At 41.2% G+C, this 19931-nt stretch overlaps 1 protein-coding gene across 1 annotated transcript in view; it reads right to left on the minus strand.

Annotated features, from left to right (window-relative positions):
• frmpd3 (FERM and PDZ domain containing 3) overlaps positions 1-19931 on the minus strand; it is a 210070-nt gene that overhangs the window by 47108 nt on the left and 143031 nt on the right. Inside the window, exons 10-11 of the mRNA XM_043705300.2 lie at positions 18495-18584; positions 7398-7577 (exon numbers count right to left, since the gene is read on the minus strand). Coding sequence (XP_043561235.2) covers positions 7398-7577; positions 18495-18584 — 270 coding nt within the window. The remainder of the gene's footprint in view (positions 1-7397; positions 7578-18494; positions 18585-19931) is intronic.

A 19931-nucleotide genomic window follows, 5' to 3' on the forward strand; every position in this document is an offset into this window, starting at 1 on the left:
AATTTTAGATCTTCCAATTCTGAAATCACAATGAAGTATTGGTAGATTTTGCACTCTGATAAGAGTAACATTAGTGTGCCATGATAATGGTTACAATCACTGTGGTCAGCATTGATCTTGCACAGGGTCACAATCTTTGACTGATACATACATACCCTTGGGCAAATACCCCTCCCACCAGCAGTGAAAGACATGTTTGTGCAGATACAGAAGAAGCGCCAGTTTGCTAAGTTTGGTGAGTTTAGCCAGTATAACATCAGCATTGGAATTCTATCCATGACAAATAAGGCAATAGTAGGTTGACTTCCTATCATGTCTTGAATTTTCTCAGTGAATGGGTCCACTCTAGCTAACATACAACTCAAGGCAGTGTTCCACTCAGGTCTCCAAATGTTTATTGAAATCAGTGATGACCTCCCCTGCCTTTGCTCACAAACACATTCTCTGTTTTGAAGGACATCTCAATATGTTAGCCAACTTGGAACTAATACTTATTGGTATGTTCCCTAGTTGTGTTTTGGACTTTATTTTGAGAGGTCTTAGTGGATTTGGAGTGTTCTCATTTATAATTACTGAGAATTAATTGTTTGGTCTCAACAACAGTTTTCATCACCAATGGGATATGATGATGCTTCTTACCAACTAGGCTAGCATCTAATACTGTTGTTTATGCCAATTGAGTTTAGATCATCACACTCACAACTGCTATCTTTCATGCTGTGTTAATGCTGCACAATGAAACTTGAGAAGGCTCAAGTAGTCAGCATGTTTTTCCTCTTGCTTCCTAAGTGTTAAGAATATGTAATTGTAGGTACTGCCATAAGGTATGTTCTACCTCACTTTGGCATGCTGTGTAGAACACAAAGTAATATCTGTCCAATTGAGCTATGCTACTGCTGGTTTTTAATCTGGCTTTGAATAAAAAAAAAACCTTCAAGGGTTGCATCCTCATCCTGATGCATACCAAGTAGGATCTGTACACAATCAGTGCTGTGGTAGCTACAACTGTTGAGAATACTGTTCAGTGAGCCACATCTAGTGAAGATCATATCCAGCTCATGATATTGTTCAGATCTTGGATATTATTAGGACACCTTGTGGCATTGTTTGTTTTGAAAGAAGGTGTTAATTACACAAAGCTTGTGGTAGCAGCAAAGCTCAAATAGTCTCTGCTCATTCTCATTTATCTTTTCCAGTCTTAATACCCATGACAGGAGGATCAATCCTCATAGTCTGTAACTTTCCTTCTAATGAAATCCCTTACTGGATAGAGATGTTCTGAGTTATTTGATAGCAGTGTCAGGCTCCTCTTAGAACTGTCCTTTCAATGTCATAATGGAGCACAGCATTGGAATATGGGCACTCATGAGGTTCTCGGGCCCTGTTTAAGTTGAGAGGCAGATTGTCAAAATGTTTCTGTACTCATTTGTGTTAGGATCTATACAAAGAATATTGAGTTCCTTACAGTGAAGCCTACATATTGCTCAGATTTCCACTGAACTCTCCACTTTGCCAAATTAACATGGAAGGTGGAATTTTATGAGGGTATGGGCAATGTTGGCCATGGTGAGATTTGTGGCAGAATCAGATGAGAGTTGACTTGTCTCAGCATCAGGAGCACCTCACTGCATCTTTCATCATTTTGTCAAGTGGTGAAGTCTTTTGTGGGCAGCAGTGAGTTGCCAATTAAATGACAATTATTGATGCTTAAATACCTTATTAATAGCACAACTCACCTCATTACTATTCTGGTTACTTTCTTACCAAGCTAGATGTTGAGAACCTTGACATGGAGATCTGAGCAGGGAACTGGAGTCTTCAGCCTGTTGCTGGCTGAGACTAGCCTCCATGTTGCTAAACAGCAAACAGCATGTCAGGGCAAGATCTATGGCCACCAAGCACTCCTCATCCACAGACATTGACTTCCAACATTTGCCAACATCTCACAACCATCAGGGAATATTTCTGATTTATTTGCATGTGGCTCAGGGTGCACAGATCTGCATTGTAGGATTTACTGTCAATTAATATTGAAAGGCTACTGTAAGGTAGATTAAGTTGGGTTATCAGGTTGGCATGAACAAGTTGGACCAAAGGGTCTGTTTCCATGCTGTACATCTCTATGACTCTGTGACACTTTGCATGTCGGCAGGCACCCAGCTCACGAACTGGACTGTGTTCCATCTCAGTGCTGCTCACCTGCTCTCTTAGCACCTACCAGCATGTTTGCACCTATCCATACCTTAGCTTGTCTTACCTGTTGTGTCAATTAGCACAGTCATACAATCAGGCAGTTTGCCTTTCTGGGAACAGGCCTCAGTAAAAATGGCATACATCCTGCTGTATGGTAATGTGTTGTGTCAGTCTCACACCCGTACCATTTATCAGCAGCTTACACGGCAAACACACTGCAACTGTCATTTCTTAAACCCATAGGGGAGTAGTTCTCACCAAAGTCCATTCAGGTATCCATCAGTCAGGGTAGGTCAAGGGCAATCTTAGATTCCACTCCAGGGGATTGACCATGGTCAGGTATCTAATTGGGATGTTCTTAGTCAGGAGGTCAGTGCCTTTGCCGTCCAGGGAGTGGTTCCATGGCAATCACAGCTGTCTTGTGCATGTTATTGACCAGCTGCAGGTTGTCCATCAATCCTGTTCCCACTATCCTAACATTCACAATTGTTGTGAATTGAAAAGTTGGCATCTTTTCTCTTTTATTTTACTAATTTGCCTGAACAGTGACTCTAAGTTCGAAGCTTCTGATGGATATGGTATACTTAGAATTCAGAAGGTGTTGATAAAATAACCCACAAGAGGCTGGATAGAAAAATAAAAGCATGTTGAATAGGGCATATGATTAATGATAAGTTAACAGACACAAGACAGAAAAGGTCATTCCTGTTTTGACAGACTGTGACCAGTGAAGTTCAGGAGTGAGCTCCAGTTGTTCGCTGTATGTGTGTGTGTTCCTTAAATGATGAGAAGTTCAAAGTGTAGATATACAAAAAGACATAGGTGTCCTTATCAATAGGATACTGAAAGCTAACATGCAGATGCAGCCATTTATTTGGAAGACTAATAGAATGTTAGCCTTCATTGCAAGAGGATTTGAGAACAGGAGTAGCAAAGTCTTACTTCAATTGCATAAGTTAGACCACAACTGGAGTAATGTGTGTAGGCTTTGTCTTCTTATCCCAGGAAATATATTATTACTATAGATGGAATGCAATGAAGGTTCACTAGACTTGTTCCAGGATGGCAAATATGTCCTATTAAGAGAGATGGCCAAACTGTGGCTGTAATCTCTAGTGTATTGAAGAATGAGAAGTGATCTTATTGAAACTGATAATATACTTAAAGGGACAGACAGTCAGTTGTAGGCAAGATCTGGTTGGGGAGTCTAGAATGAATGAGCACATAAAAATAAGGGGATGCCACATAAGTCTGAGATTAGGAAAATATTTTTTACTCAGAGGGCCATGAACATTTGGAATTCTCTATTACAGAAGGCTGGGTAAATTCAGTCATTGAGTCAGTCTGAGGTGGAGATTTGCAGATTTCTGATCGCTCGTTGTATCCAGGGCTTTTGAAGATGGGGTGGTAAAAGGCATTGAGGTATTTGATTAGTCATGATCTATTGTTGGTGGGGACAGGTCAAAGGGCAGAATGGCCTACTCTTGCTCCTGTGAGTGATCCCCATTTCCTTCCTTTTTGCTGTATGTAAGAAATCTGCAATGGAGCTGCAAGTGACTGTAACCACACCCATAGCATGTTTCATTCTGTGAGGGAAGTGTTTCACGTTCAAGCCTTTCAGAGTGCCACAGCATTACACGGACATCCATAAAATACAGAAGAAAGACAACAGCAAGCAGTACAGGTACTTTGATTCTTTGGCATTAACTTGCTGTATGGATTGCAAATTGTGTCCCAAAGCACCTTTGGCCACATCATGCAAGATCAGTAGCCAATCCCACTTATGTCTATGATGTACAAGAAAAGCTTTGCAACTTGGATACATTCATTCTATTTGGAAAAGTAACAAGCATTTTCCAAGTTCCTATATTATACACATACACACATGCAGATGTTGCTCACTTCATACACCTTGGACCATAAAACATTATGTAATGCTAAGGATGACTAGGCAGGACAGACATTCACTCATACATCTGATGATGGAAAGTAAACATTTATTGACAAATTTGAGAACATGTTTATGATTAAGTGTCACTCATGCCACTGGTGTGTCTTCAGAATGTTGTCTTCTTGCTTTCCCTTCCAAGGTATCTCGGTGCAGTCTCTGGTCCATAGTTGGGCAGAGGCAACTGCCCTACCATGGAGCTTGTTGGCTTTGGAGTTTTGGTCAGGTGACCCTGAAGGTATTTGAATCTAAGAAGCCAAGACAAGCTTAGCAGTGGGTGCTCTTGACCCTAATCTAGCAAACGTACCCACTGAATTATCAACAACTGAGTTGGTTGGGGTTGTGGGTGGGCAGGGATGGGGGTGGTGGTGGTGGTGGTGGTGGGGGGGGGGGGGGGGGGGCGGGTTAGTGTGCTGTGGGATGATGATGCAGGAAGCATCCTACTGCTTCCTCTCAAGCATCATCGCTTTCTCCCTCAGGAGGTGGAGAAGGAGATGCCTTGCACTGCAAGCCTCCTAGCCATTGACACTGTGTTTATTTCATTAGTACCGGGAGGAGACTAAAGAGAGAATGTATTGCGAACAATGGGCAGAAGCTTGGGTTCGTTAGTAATAATTCAATGTGGTGGTAATGGGAGAGTAATACATTGATGCATAATGCTTCTGTCATAGTTGCCCAGATCCATAGGTTTTGTTATTTCCATAGGAGTGGACCCAATTATCATCAGTCAGGACCAGGATTATCTCCTCAGAGAGGGCATGATATCAAATGTTGGGCACCCCATCACTGGCCTTGCCTCTCTTTACCCTATAATAGGCAATTTCTTCTGGAAGGAGGCAAAGGATGGGATTGAGTGAGTTGAAATTAGCTGGCAAAGCTGTTAGTGCTGGTTCAGGTGAGGGAAAGGTGAAGTTTCCTACAAGTGTAGTCTGCACAGAGGCCATGTAGGATTAATAGGATGAGAGGTTGGGGTGGGTGAGGAAAGATGTTGCATGCAATAGTGAGAGTGGAAGACCAGTAGCTTTGTGGAGAGGTGAGTGCAGTGGCAGAGATAGAATGAGTTTGAGATAGAAGATGGTAGCACTTCCTCCTGTAAAATGGGAAGATCCATTGACTTTCTTCCCTTACTGCTGGTCACTTCTCCGAACTGTGGAGATAGTGCTGATTCGTATGGCAACTTTGACCCAAACTGGCAAGGTTTCCATGTTGTGGCTTCATAAGCTGGTCCCGGGGAAAAAGCACTGCCCTCCTCTGCATTACCCTGTCCAACAGGCCCTCCAGGTCCCTGACTGTAAAGCATAGTGTCAATTTCTGCTTATGTGCCAATGCTGGGGCAAATTACCTGAAGTATGCAAGGCTCCTGGAGACTGCTAGCACTTGATTGAGTACATAACTGCCTTTTAAATACAGTGCTAGGGCTAAGAATCTCAGGATGTTGCAGCAGTTCAGGAGGTTGTTCAGGTGGAGGAGATGGCCTAGTGTGTATTATTACTGGATTGTTAATCCAGAGACCCAGGTAATATTCTAATCCCACCATGGCAGAAGGTGGAATTTGAATTCAATAAATATCTGGAATTAAGAATCTAATGACTACTATGAATTCATTGCCAACTATTGGAAAACCCCATCTGATTCACTAACATCCTTTAGGGAAGGAAACTGCCATCCTTATCTGGTCTGGCCTATATGTGACCCCAGACCCACAACAAAGTGGCTGACTCTTAACTGACTGATAGGCAATAAACAGGCCCTCATCCTGTTCAAGAATAAAGTAGTGAGTGCTTCCAAGAACAGCATGACAGGAGCCATGGAGGCATGGCACATTGTTAATGAAGCATGTTTAGCATGTCAGCATGGGAAAACTTGCTAGTCCTCACAGAGAGGCCCCCAGAAAGATAGGGAAAATTCTTGCATCATTGAGCACCTGGTTATTATGCCACGCTCAACTTATTAATGTCTCAAAGGAACATTAATCGGGTTTCAATACTTGAATCATGAGAGTTGAATTCCCATAAAAAAATTGAATTTAGGCCCTTCTTTTTATTAAAAGAGATTATACATTTGGATCCAATAATTTTAGTAGCATTACCTTATATTATTCTTGCATTTAGATGTTGTGTATATTTGCATAAGTCCCCTATCTCAACTTAGATAAAATGCTGCAATCTGAAATAGTAACTGTTCCTCTCTCCATACATACTAAGTATATCACCATTTTCTACATTATTGTATTTTCAAGATGTTTGTCAAAAAAACTATAATTGAGATCAGACTAAATAGGAACAAAGAATACCTTGCCAGCTATTCTTTTTCAGAAGAATGAGAGGCATTGGGGGCTATGACCTATTCAAGATGATTGTGGTCAGATGTGGCTTACAATGTCACCTTCAAAGAGCAATCATCACAGAATGAAAAAAAGAAGAAACCTCAACCCAGACACAGAAGAAGGTGACCATTTGCCTTTTGTGAGTCTGTGAACTTGCAGCAAACAGATATCATATTTTACCTCAGAACTGTTATTTTTTCTTTGTCATATTTCAAGAGTGATAGCAATATAAGAACATTTGAAATTAGTACAGGTGGGGCCACTGTTTCACCTGGTTCCCATTTCCCTTAATGCATCTAGTAATAGAAGTACAGGAAAAATGCATGAACACAAGATGCTTGGATATGGGAATACTTGTAATTTGGAAAGTACAACAATAAAGATTCTGAATGTACACCACCAAGTTTACTTTGAGGCAATATTGCGAAGTTGAGCATAGTAAAAACAGCATTTAAAATTAGACAGAATGTAAATTGTATGTATCTTGGCAACCTTTCTGAACCATATGAGTTTCTTTCTCATCTGCTCCCAGGCAACACTGTGGAATGATGTTTACTCTTTTTGGTCGCTACATCTAGACTGCTTTAGTGTTGTTCTTCAGAGATGTGTATTCTCTGCTTAAAAACATTATTTTCTACATCTTTTGCTGCAGAACATCTAAAACTGCTTCCTGGAAGATTGTTAATTGTCATATTAATATTACTGCAGGCATTTTCCCTTTAAAAAAAATACTTATATGCTGATGACAGTCATTTACAACTTGTCATTGCTGAAAGTTCAGTGGTATTTGCAAAACAAAGAATCTCACATAATTGTGTGAAGCCAGCTCATAGCCTTCCAAGTGCAGAGAATAGCAGACCGCCTTACTCACATGCAAATTTGACATTCTGGCTATGATTTTAAAGGAAAGTAAATTTATGCAATCCCTACCTTAGCTTCTGATATGGTTAGCTCAACCCGAGCTACATTCTCTTTCTCTCTGAACAACTGGATACGGCTCACCCGACCAAATTCTGCCAGAATAGTGGTGAGATTTGTTTTCAGGTCTATAACATGGCTGATTCCGTGTTGTGGCCCAACTAACAGCGTCATTTCTGATTGTCTTGCATCCTGTAAGGCAGTACATTACACATTTCACCTAGATGAATAATAACACTGCAGAGTTCATGTTACAGTGTAATGTAAAAAGCTTTCAGTAAACTATCTCATGGGAGTTTTCACTTTAATGTTGATGACATTAACTTTATATATTCTTTTAGCAATATCAGCACATGAATACATAAAGGTTTTGCATGAAATTCTCCGCTCTGTTAACTTAGTCATGAACTAATTTATTTTAAATTGCTTAATGCTACTGTTGAAATAACATGTCAGAATATCAAATACTAACACTAAGAAGGTCATTTTCAGTTTGGCTGCAGGTGTGAAGTTTGATTGACTGCCTATTACACATCTTGTCCAATTTCACTTTCCATTGACTATGATACCAGTTCCAAAATGGCCAATTTTCTCCCCAGGATCCAAAGTGATAATGACCCTGTGCTTGTCCACTTGTAGAAACAACAAACATTTCTAGGTTCTCAAAAGTCTCTTACAAGCATTGTGTGAAGAAACCATGCAGATGTTAAAAACAAAGAATAGGACATTCTTTTGAGCTGCCCCACTTCACTTCTTCTAGTTTTGCGGCAGTGGAACAGATCCTATTTATACACAGAAATGAGTTGCATTTGTGAACCACATTTCTGAGCTTCAGAGTTTGGCAAATCACTTTACAGCCAATAGGTCCATTTGAATTTTAGTCACTTTTTTTTAATGTGGGATGTTTGATTATACAAACAATGGAACTTTCATTAGCCTGCAATAGGGCTGAACTGGTTCTGAGGAAATTTTGAGTCAAAGTATTAGAATCAGAACCCATATAAAGCAAGTACTCACCATTAACACCTTGCAAATTAGGAGCGGGAAAAGAAAATTTGGACCTTCTAGCGCAATCCCATTGCAGTTTCCATAGATTTCCATTTTGGAAATTAGATGCAAACTAATGTATTGGACTTACCCAGTGCAGGGCTTTATGTGGAGTTCAGCCATTTTATTGTGAGCGTGACTATTTTTGCCTACAAAGCATTGGAATAGGGTAAATACCCTCAATAGCACTCTGCCTTCCACACGATGACAGACCTTTCATTCTTTTCTCTCAACTCTCTTCTTTGTACCTCTGCACTTACTTAAAACTTATTAACCTTTTCTAATTATGTCAAGAGGTCATTAGCCTACACCTTTTCTCTCCATAGATATTGCCTGTATTGTCATTTCCAGCACGAATGAATCCATCATCAGTATATGTAAATGAGAAGCAGCAATTCAAGATTTCTCAGTTTCAGTTACTTTTCCCTGTTTGATTACTCCAAAGATTCACTTTTTTCAGAAGATTTGGAGGCTTTGGGTCAAATTTGCCTGCTGACTATGTCTATTTTGTTTGGTACTACCACCATTTCTTGACCTTCCATTCAATATCACTTCAACCAGGGGAAGGTACGGCATCTCTGGTGGCCACACCCTTACAGGAGTCACCACTAAGCAGGAAGAAGGAGAGCATCGTAGCATGGAAAAAAGCAGAAACAGCAGCATTTGAGGAGACTGCCTCTTATTCAATATTAGCTTCATAGAAAATACAGGCTGATTAATTCTATGACTGACTTGGTTGTTTTCATATTTCCTAAACGTTCTTTGTACAATATCCTTAAATAATTAATTAATTGATGCACATCACTGCCAGACTGGCAAGTAATTTTATGGATGTTCCCTTGATGAGGCAGTATATATCTTTCACTGACTCTCCAGCTGGTATACAAGACCCTGATTCCTCAACAAGATTCTGTCCTGTGGAAATATGCAAAAGATCAATAGTAGACACACAGGAAGTTGTTATGTAACTGTCATCCTTTCAAATCTGTTTCTATCTGATATTTCCCTAGGTGATAACAAGCTGTTTTGGGAACACTTCCTGTGTCAATGGATAATGACCCTGCTCAAACTAGCCCCAACATTGATTATTGCCAGGAGATGTGTCAGTTAGGATTCTGCAGACAACTCCAGGTTGTGTTCCAAAACTATTCAGTTTCTGCAACCTTGGTACATCTGATTTCAAATGAGCTTCTGATTTCACACTTGTGCCATCATTAAGGCCGACTATTTCTACCTTTGTAACATTTCTTGAGTCTAGATTACAGTGGTGCTAGAAAAGCACAGCAGTTCAGGCAGCATCCGAGAAGCAGTAAAATCGACGTTTCAGGCAAAAGCCCTTCATCAGGAATACAGGCAGAAAGCCTGAAGGGTGGAGAGATAAGTGAGAGGAGGGTGGAGGTGGGGAGAAAGTAGCATAGAGTACAATAGGTGAATGGGGGAGGGATGAAGGCGATAGGTTAGGGGGGAGGATGGAGTGAATAGGTGGAAAAGAAGATAGGCAGGTAGGACAAATCATGGGGACAGTGCTGAGCTGGAAGTTTGGAACTGGGGTGAGGTGGGGGAGGGGGAAGTGAGGAAACTGTTTAAGTCCACATTGATGCCCTGGGGTTGAAGTGTTCTGAGGCAGAAGATGAGGCGTTCTTCCTCCAGGCGTCTGGTGGTGACGGAGCGGCAGCGAAGGAGGCCCAGGACCTCCATATCCTCGGCAGAGTGGGAGGGGGAGTTGAAATGTTGGGCCACTGGGTGGTGTGGTTGATTGGTGCGGGTGTCCCAGAGATGTTCCCTAAAGCGCTGGAAAAGCACAGCAGGTCAGGCAGCATCTGAGGAGCAGGAGAATCAACTTGAACTGTTGCCTCTAATGAGGGCGTCCTTCCCCAAGTAGGAGCCAGTTTGCTAGCTTCTTTCTTAAATGTTCTATCACTTTAAGGAGGTTACCATTTCATTCTCATAGACAGGCTACTCTGGGAACCATGAGAAATCATGCTGTTTTATTCTGACCTTGTCCCCTCTGTGACTGTAATGTCCACCAACAATTCAATGTCCCAAGATACCTGCTTTCCTCTAATGCAACACTCACTCTAATCAGGATGATGGTGTGCACTTGTAGCCACTCCCATTTTCCATGCATGGCGACTGGTAGCTTGCAGCTCCATTAGTTTACTAAATACTTCCCTGGTGATTGCAATTTCACTAACTTCCTCTTTCCCTTCCACTTCTCGATTTACAGCTATTACATGGAATATTTTTTGTATGCTGTACAGCGAAGACAGAAGCAGAATATTTGTAATTTAAATTCTGAGGTGTGGTTCAACTGTGAGTTACCAACATAGACTTCTGGGTAAAAGCATCTACTTTATTTAATGAGCAATGAGAAAAGAAATAACATTCTTTTCAGAATCTTGTAACTGGAACACGTACCTAAACCAAGTAACTCCAGTCATTCAGATCAGATGCATATATTAGATTTTTGAAACAGCTGCACTACTCCTGATACTGTTTCCTGCAGCTGCATTGTTTTCCTTTTCAATTTCTTTTTGAAAGTTAATATTGAATTTGATTCCCCACCATTTTAGACATTGCATGCCAGATTAAATTAATATGCAAAATAATTTTTCCCTTCTGGTTCTTAATTATCTTCAATCCAATTTCTCAAAATTCCTGATAATTTTGAACTGCTTTATTAAATCTTTCCTTATCTTCTGTTCTCAAAGGAGAAAAAAACACACTCTGTTCTCTTTTCAAAATTGAGGTCCCTCAGCCTTGCACATCTCCTCTGCAGCCTCTCCAAGCATTAATATCTTTTTTACAGTGCACTGCCTAGAATTGTTTGCATATCTGTCTGTGTTTAGCCAGTACTTTACACCTTTCTTGCTTTTTTTGTGCCTTTATTATAAAGCCAAGATCAAGTATGCTTAGTTACAGTGGTCATTTTCATATGTATCTCACCTGCATCTTTTTCAACTCCACTGTTGCAAAATTATCAGAAAGCTTATCTGACATCCAGTAATGCAGGTGCAGAAATTTCTTCCATTAAATATGGTGAAGTCTAAAGTCATTGTTTTTGGTCTCAGCTCCAAACTCCATTCCCTCACTATCAACTCCATCCCTCTGTTTGGTAATGGTCTGAGATGTAGCCAGTCTATGTGCAATGTGAGGTGAGGTGAAAATGACAACCCTTGACATCAAGGCCACATTCAACTGAGTGCAACATCAAGAAGCCCTAGCAAAACTGAAATCAATGGGTATTAAGGGGCAAACTCTTGTTGGTTGCAGTCATAATTGGCACATTGGTAGATGATTGTGGTTGTTGGAGCTCAGTCATCTCAGCTGTAGGACATCTGTGCAGGAGTTCCTCAGGGTAATGTCCAAGACTCGATGATCTTCGCTGCTTTAACAATGACCTTCCCTCCATCATAAGGAGAGAAGAGGGGATATTCACTGATAACTGTGTAGTATTTACCATCATTTGCAACTCCTCAGATATTGAAGCAGTCCATGTTCAAATGCAACAAAATACTTGGGCTGACAAGTGGGAAATAACATTCACATCATTCAAATTCCAGGCAATGGCCATCACCAATAAGATACAATCTAACCACTGCCCCTTGACTTTCAATAGTGTTACCATTGCTGAAACCCCCACTATCAACTTTCTTGAGGTTACCATTAACCAGGAATTCAACTGGACTTGCCACATAAACACAATAGCTACAATAGCAAATCAGAAGCTAGGAATACTGCAGCGATAACTCACCTCCTGACTCCCAAAGCTTGTCCATCTTCTTGAAGGCACAAGTCAGGAGTATGATGGGACACTTCCCCACTTGCCTCGATGGTTGCAGTTCCAACAATGTGCAAGAAGCTTGAAACCTTCCAGGACAAAGCACTGCTTGATTAGCACCACATCCACAAGCATCCACTCCCTTCACTACCAGTACTCAAGAGCAATAGTGCGTCCTATCTACAAGAGGCACTGTAGAAATTCACCAAAGATCCTCAGACACCAAGTTCTGAACCCATGACACTTCCATCTATAAGGACAAAGCCAACAAATACATAGGAATTCCATCACCTGCAAGTTCCCCTGTGAGCCACTCACCATTCTAACTTCAAAATATATCAGCGTTCCTTCACTGTCGCTGGGTCAAAATCCTGGAATTCCTCCCCATGGCTTTGTGGGTCAACTCACAAAGCGATTCAAAAAGCTAGTTCATCATCACCTTTTCTAAGACAATTATGGACCCAGAGATGCCGGAAGACTAGAGGTTGGCAAACGTGGTGCCACTGTTTAAGAAGGGCGGTAAAGACAAGCCAGGGAACTATAGACCGGTGAGCCTGACCTCAGTGGTGGGCAAGTTGTTGGAGGGAATCCTGAGGGATAGGATGTACACGTATTTGGAAAGGCAAGGACTGATTAGAGATAGTCAACATGGCTGTGTGCGTGGGAAATCATGTCTCACAAACTTGAATGAGTTTTTTGAAGAAGTAACAAAGAAGATTGATGAGGGCAGAGCAGTAGATGTGATCTATATGGACTTCAGTAAGGCGTTCGACAAGGTTTCCCATGGGATACTGATTAGCAAGGTTAGATCTCATGGAATAAAGGGAGAGCTAGCCATTTGGATACAGAACTGGCTCAAAGGTAGATGACAGAGGGTGGTGGTGGAGGGTTGTTTTTCAGACTGGAGGCCTGTGACCAGTGGAGTGCCACAAGGATCGGTGCAAGGTTCTGTACTTTTTGTCATTTACATAAATGATTTGGATATGAGCATAAGAGGTATAGTTAGTAAGTTTGCAGATGACACCAAAATTGGAGGTGTAGTGGACAACGAAGAGGGTTACCTCAGATTACAACAGGATCTGGACCAGATGGGCCAATGGGCTGAGAAGTGGCAGATGGAGTTTTATTCAGATAAATGTGAGGTGCTGCATTTTGGGAAAGCAAATCTTAGCAGGATTTATACACTTAATGGTAAGGTCCTAGAGAGTGTTGCTGAACAAAGAGACCGTGGAATGCAGGTTCATAGATCCTTGAAAGTGGAGTTGCAGGTAGCTAGGATAGTGAAGAAGGCGTTTGGTATGCTTTCCTTTATTGGTCAGAGTACTGAGTAGAGGAGTTGGGAGGTCATGTTGCGGCTGTACAGGACATTGGTTATGCCACTGTTGGAATATTGCGTGCAATTCTGGTCTCTTTCCTATTGGAAAGATGTTGTGAAACTTGAAAGGGTTCAGAAAAGATTTACAAGGATGTTGCCAGGGTTGGAGGATTTGAGCTATAGGGAGAGGCTGAACAGGCTGGGGCTGTTTTCCCTGGAGTGTCGGAGGCTGAGGGGTGACCTTATAGAGGTTTACAAAATTATGAGGGGCATGGATAGGATAAATAGACAAAGTATTTTCCCTGGGATCGGGGAGTCCAGAACTAGAGGGCATAGGTTTAGGGTGAGAGGGGAAAGATATAAAAGAGACCTAAGGGGCAACGTTTTCACGCAGAGGGTGGTATGTGTATGGAATGAACTGCCAGAGGATGTGGTGGAGGCTGGTATAATTACAACATTTAAGAGGCATTTGGATGGATATATGAATAGGAAGGGTTTGGAAGGATATGGGCCAGGTGCTGGTAGGTGGCACTAGACTGGGTTGGGATACCTGGTCGGCATGGACGGGTTGGACTGAAGGGTCTGTTTTCATGCTGTACATCTCTATGACTCTATGACTCTATAAATGACTCCAGATGCTGGAATTTGCACTGAAAAGAAAAAATGCTGGAAATCACAGTGAATCAGGCAGCATCCGTGAAGGGACAGCGCGCTAACATTTTGATTCTAGATGACTCTTCACCATCTTTGATGAAGAGTCATCTAGAGTTGAAATATTAGCTTGCTGTCCCTCCACGGATGCTGTCAAACTGTTGTGATTTCCAGCATTTTCTGTTTCAGTCAAAAACAAACTTTGATGTTAAATTTGATTGATTTACAGCTTGACACCATCGAGGACAATGCAGCCCGTTTGATTAGCACTGCATCTGTAAACATCTACTCCCGAAACCACCAATCCCTCACCACCAATGCTCAGTAGCAGCAGTGTACTATATACAAGGTGCATTGCAGAATTTACAGAAGCTGAGCACCCTGGATCATTTGAACCAGGAACATTCCTCTTCAGAATGAATGTTTTAGCACTCTACACCAGCATCCCCCACAATGATGGCATCACTGCAACAGCCTCAATACTCAACACCAACAACTGCCAATTTCCAGATGCCATCCTACAACTCATCTGCTTCACCCTTGAGCACAATGTCTTCACCTTTGACAATCAGCTCTTTATCCAAACACATGGAACAGCCATGGGGATCAAATGTGCATTCCAGTATGCCAACATTTTCATGTACAAGTTCGAGCAAGACTTCTTTGCTGCACAGGATCTCCAACTAATGTTGTACACCAGATACATTGACAACATTTTCTTCCTTCAGACTCAAGGTGAGGAATCATTGAAACGACTACATGATTATATTGACAGGTTTCATTCCACTGTTAGACTTACCATGAACTACTTCTCAGTATTAGTCTCAATCTTGGATTCACGCATTTCCATCAAGGCCAGACACCTCAGTACTTCATGCTACCACAAGCCCATGGGTAACCTCACGATGCTGCACTTCTCTAGCTTGCATCCTAAACATTTTAAAGAAGCTATCCCCAATAGAAAGGCCTGCATAAACACAGGATCTGCTCAAATGAAGAGGAACACAAAGAACATCTACAAATGCTGAAAGATGCCCTCATAAGAAAGAGATACAATGCTCAACTCATCAATCGCCAGTTTTGACATGTCACAGTGAAAATCGCAATGACGTCCTCAGAAGACAGACATGGTACATGACCAATAGAGTACCTTTCATCATCTAGTACTTCCCAGAGCAGAGTAACTATGTCATGTTCTTTGCAGCATTCAACATTTCATCAACGAAGATGAACATCTCGTCAAGGCCATTCCTATGCCTTTACCTCTCACCTTCAAACAACCACCAAACCTCAAATAGACCATCATTCACATCAAATTACCCAGCTTTCAGGACAACATCGACCACAACACCACATAACCCTGACATGGCAAGCTCTGGAAGACATGCCTGATCATCGACATTAATACTACCATCACACATGGGAACACCACCCACCATGTACATGGTGGGCGCTCGTGTGACTTGGTCAATATTGTCTACCTCATATGCTACAGGCAAAGAGGCCAGGGCATGGTATAATCAGTGAGACCATTGCAGACACCACGACAACAGATGAAAGGACATTGTGTAACAATTGCCAAGCAGGACTGTTCCAACCTTCGATCTTCAGGTAAGCGTCCTCCAAGGTGGCCTTTAAGATACACAACAATGCAGACTCACCGAGTAGAAACTGATAGCCAAGTTCTGTACCCACGAGGACAGCCTCAACTGTGATCTTGGGTTCATGATGCGTTATATGTAACCCCACCATACTGTTCTGTGTTTGTAAAAACTCTTCCTTACTGTTCTGATTTAAGACCATCACCTCGATAACTTGTTATGATATCTCTACCTCAATTAATTTGTACAGTATTGGATTACATGTTACTTTAGGTTAAACTTTTATCTCTTATACCTATCATGTTATTCCAACCATTTGGTTTGTCTCCAACACCATCTTATTTTTGTTTTTTTGTAGTTGTCTCTCAGCCTTAATTATTTGGATCATAGGTTAACCCTTCACTTGCTATTCAGCCGTTGACACATTACCGTCACCAACTGACACTTTTGATCACCTGCAGAGACCTATTATTCAGCCTGTCAACACTCCACTGCACTTCGTGGGCAGCACGGTGGCAGTGGGCGGCACGGTGGCACAGTGGTTAGCACTGCTGCCTCACAGCACCAGAGACCCGGGTTCAATTCCCGACTCAGGCGACTGACTGTGTGGAGTTTGCACATTCTCCCAGTGTCTGCGTGGGTTTCCTCCGGGTGCTCCGGTTTCCTCCCACAGTCCAAAGATGTGCATGTCAGGTGAATTGGCCATGCTAAATTGCCCGTAGTGTTAGGAAAAGGGGTAAATGTAGGGGAATGGGTGGGTTACGCTTCGGCGGGTCGGTGTGGACTTGTTGGGCCGAAGGGCCTGTTTCCACACTGTAAGTAATCTAATCTAATTTGTACTATTTTTTGACACTTAATTACCTGGAATTATTTTACAATAGTCTTTCCACCTATAAGTTTTGTGCCTGTGTGCTTCCCTCCACTTCACCTGACAAAGGAGCAGTGCTTTGAAAGTTTGTGATTTCAAATAAATTGTTGGACTATAACCTGGTGTCATGTGACTTCTGACTTTGCTTGATTATGAGAAGTGCTTCTGATCTCATATTTGCTCTATCATTAATTATTGCCTATTTTCATCTCAGTAACATTGCTCAACATCACCCTTGGCTCAGCTCATTTGCTGCTGTAATTCTCATCCATGTCTTCATTTGCTCTAGCCTCAACAGTTTCAAAGGACAGGAAGACATGATGCCTGGCCGGTCTTTCACAAACTACTCTGGACAAGGTTGACATCATCCAAAACTGTCTTGCCATTGTCTCAACTCACAGCAAATCATATTTCTCTACAATTTCTAACCAGGTGCCAATGTAGGTCACCAAGCACAAACAACATTTTTATTTGAAAATTCTCTTCATGGTTTTCAAATGTCTTCACAGCTTTGTCCCTCCATATTTATGCAATCTCCGCCTTTCCCACAACCCTCTAAGATATATACACTCCTCTATTTCTGGCTTCTTGTGCTCTCCCAAGTATATTTGCTTCACCATTGATGGCCATTCCGTCAGATGCCTAGATCCCAAAATTGTGAAATTCCCTCTGCATATCCTTTCATCCTTTGACCCCACTTTTTCCCTTTCAGCTACTTTATAAATCATACTTTTTTAACCATCTGATAAACATCCATATGTGCGCGTGTCATAACTTGTTTTAAAATGATTCTGTGAAATGCTTTCGGATTTTTATTTCATTCAAGGAGCTATAGAAATATAAATTGTTGTTATAGTTAAACAGCATTGATCACTTATCTTGCCACATTCTAAGTGTGTTCATTGCATGCTCAGGTCTGTGTTACTTCAGTCCCTTTAAAATTGTACAATTTATTTTATTTTCTCTCCCCTTAATTTTTATATCCAATGCACTGCTTCATATTTCTTTGCTTTATACTTCATTTGCCATGTATCTTTTCATTTTGCCATTCTATGTTTTTTCTGAGGATTTCTACTACCCTCCTCATTTTCATTACACTTTCAAGATTTGCTTCATTTGCAACTTGTAAATTGCACTTCCTATACACAAGTCCAGATCATTAACAAGCCAAAATAGCAATGATAATATACTACTCCCATTTTAAAAATAAACTTATCACTTAGTCGGATTTGCATCTATGTTAAAACTGGCTAGTTAATTCCATAGGCTTCAATTTTGCTAGCAAGTCTATTATGGAGTAATTTATCAAATGCTTTTGAATGTCCATATTCAAATCAACTACCATCGTCAAATATCACTTTTAAGCATGGAAGCAAACTGGACAAATGTGGCTTGGCTTTATCAAATTAGTGATCGGCTATCATTATATTTAATATGCATTTTTCCAAAATATTTAATGGTGTCTTCAAGTATCTCCATCATTGACAATGGACTGCTTGGCTTGCAGTGATTGGATGTGAATCACTGTAGTATGATTTCCCCTCAATTCATTTGTATCCACAGTGTTGACAGAGTTTTAACAATGGGGAAATCACCATTGAACCTGTTCCTATTAAGAACCCAAAGTTCAGAAATATTTTCAACCGTCTGGACCCCATGAGCTCTAGAAAAGCTCCAAATGAGAACTCAGCAAAATATTTCAACAAGCCACAGGACATTCTTGATCTAGATAGCTAAGTTACAATGAAGCTAGTTCAATCAGATTGAGCTATCAAGAGCTGAACTGGAGTATATTACTTGCTGTTAGGAATGAATAATTAAGTAGATGAAATATTAGTAATGTTACCAGTACAACAGAGTTGAAGAGTCCTCCTGGATACAATGGGAGTTCATTCAGGATCCGTAAGTACTGAAGTTTGGCTTGGGTTGCAGAGATCTATATGAAACATAGGATGCATCAATTAAAGAAATTGTAACATACATCAGAAAATGTAATAATATAGAGAAACCTATGCTAAGTAATTTACAGAGTCATTTATGATGTAATGAGCTTTTCTTATCAACTCTAAAACAAATAATAAGTTTAAAAAGCTCTAAACTTTATTACAATCATTCTGCAGACCAATTTAAATTAATCCAAAACATTTTCAAGTTTGGTTTGCAAAAAGTATTCGAGGAAAATGTTTGCAAAAGCTTATTGTTCTTCATGCAGCATTGTCTTCAAATAAAATTAGATAGCAGACATATAACATTTTGAAAATTTATTTATGGATGTGCGTGTCACTGCCTAGGCCAGCATTTACTGTCCATCTTTAATCATCATGGAGAAGGCAGTAGTAAACTGTTTTCTTGAACCATTGTATTCCATATTGCACAGGTAAACCGACTTGGCTGTGAAGGAGAGTGTTCCAGGATTTTGACCCAGTGATAGTGAAACAATGACAAAATAGTTCCAAGCCAGCCTGGCATATGGCTTGGAGGGAAACTTGCAGTTGGTGGTACTGCAGCCCTTGTTCTTTTGGATAATAGGGGTTTTGGGTTTGGAAGCTACTGTCAGATTTATTGAATTTCTACTGTGCATCTTGAAGATGACACACACAACTTCCAATGTGTGTCAATGATGATGGGATTGCATATTGAAGTTGTTAGATAGGGTGTCAATCAAGCAGGTTGCTTTTCCTGAATATGTTGAGCTTCTGAGTTTTGTCGGAGCTATACTCACCTAAGCGTGTGGAAATTATTTCACCACACTCTTGACTTGTGCCTTGCAGATGGTGGACAGACTTAGAGGAGTCATAGAGTCATAAAGATGTACAACGGACCATTCGGTCCAACTCGTCCATGCCGACCAGTTATCCCAACTCCACCTGCCAGTACTCAGCCCATATCCCTCCAAACCCTTCCTATTCATATGTCATCACGTACCAGCCTCCACCAATTCCTCTGGCAGCTCATTCCATACATGTACCACCCTCTGCACGAAAAAGTTGCCCCTTAGGTCCCTTTTATATCTTTCCCCTCTCACCCTAAACCTATGTCCTGGAACAAGTCTAGTGAACCTTCATTGCATTCCATCTCATAGAGTCATAGAGATGTACAGCATGGAAGCTGAGCCTTCGGTCCAACCCGTCCATGCCGACCAGATATCCCAACTCAATCCAGTCCCACCTGCCAGCACCCGGCCCATATCCCTCCAAACCCTTCCTATTCATATACCCATCCAAATGCCTCTTAAATGTTGCACTTGTACCAGCCTTCACCACTTCCTCTGGCAGCTCATTCC

Source organism: Chiloscyllium plagiosum, unplaced genomic scaffold (genome assembly GCF_037043375.1).
Source record: "Chiloscyllium plagiosum isolate Xiang-an unplaced genomic scaffold, Cpla_swu_hap1 HiC_scaffold_11, whole genome shotgun sequence".
NCBI classification, from domain to species: domain Eukaryota; kingdom Metazoa; phylum Chordata; class Chondrichthyes; order Orectolobiformes; family Hemiscylliidae; genus Chiloscyllium; species Chiloscyllium plagiosum.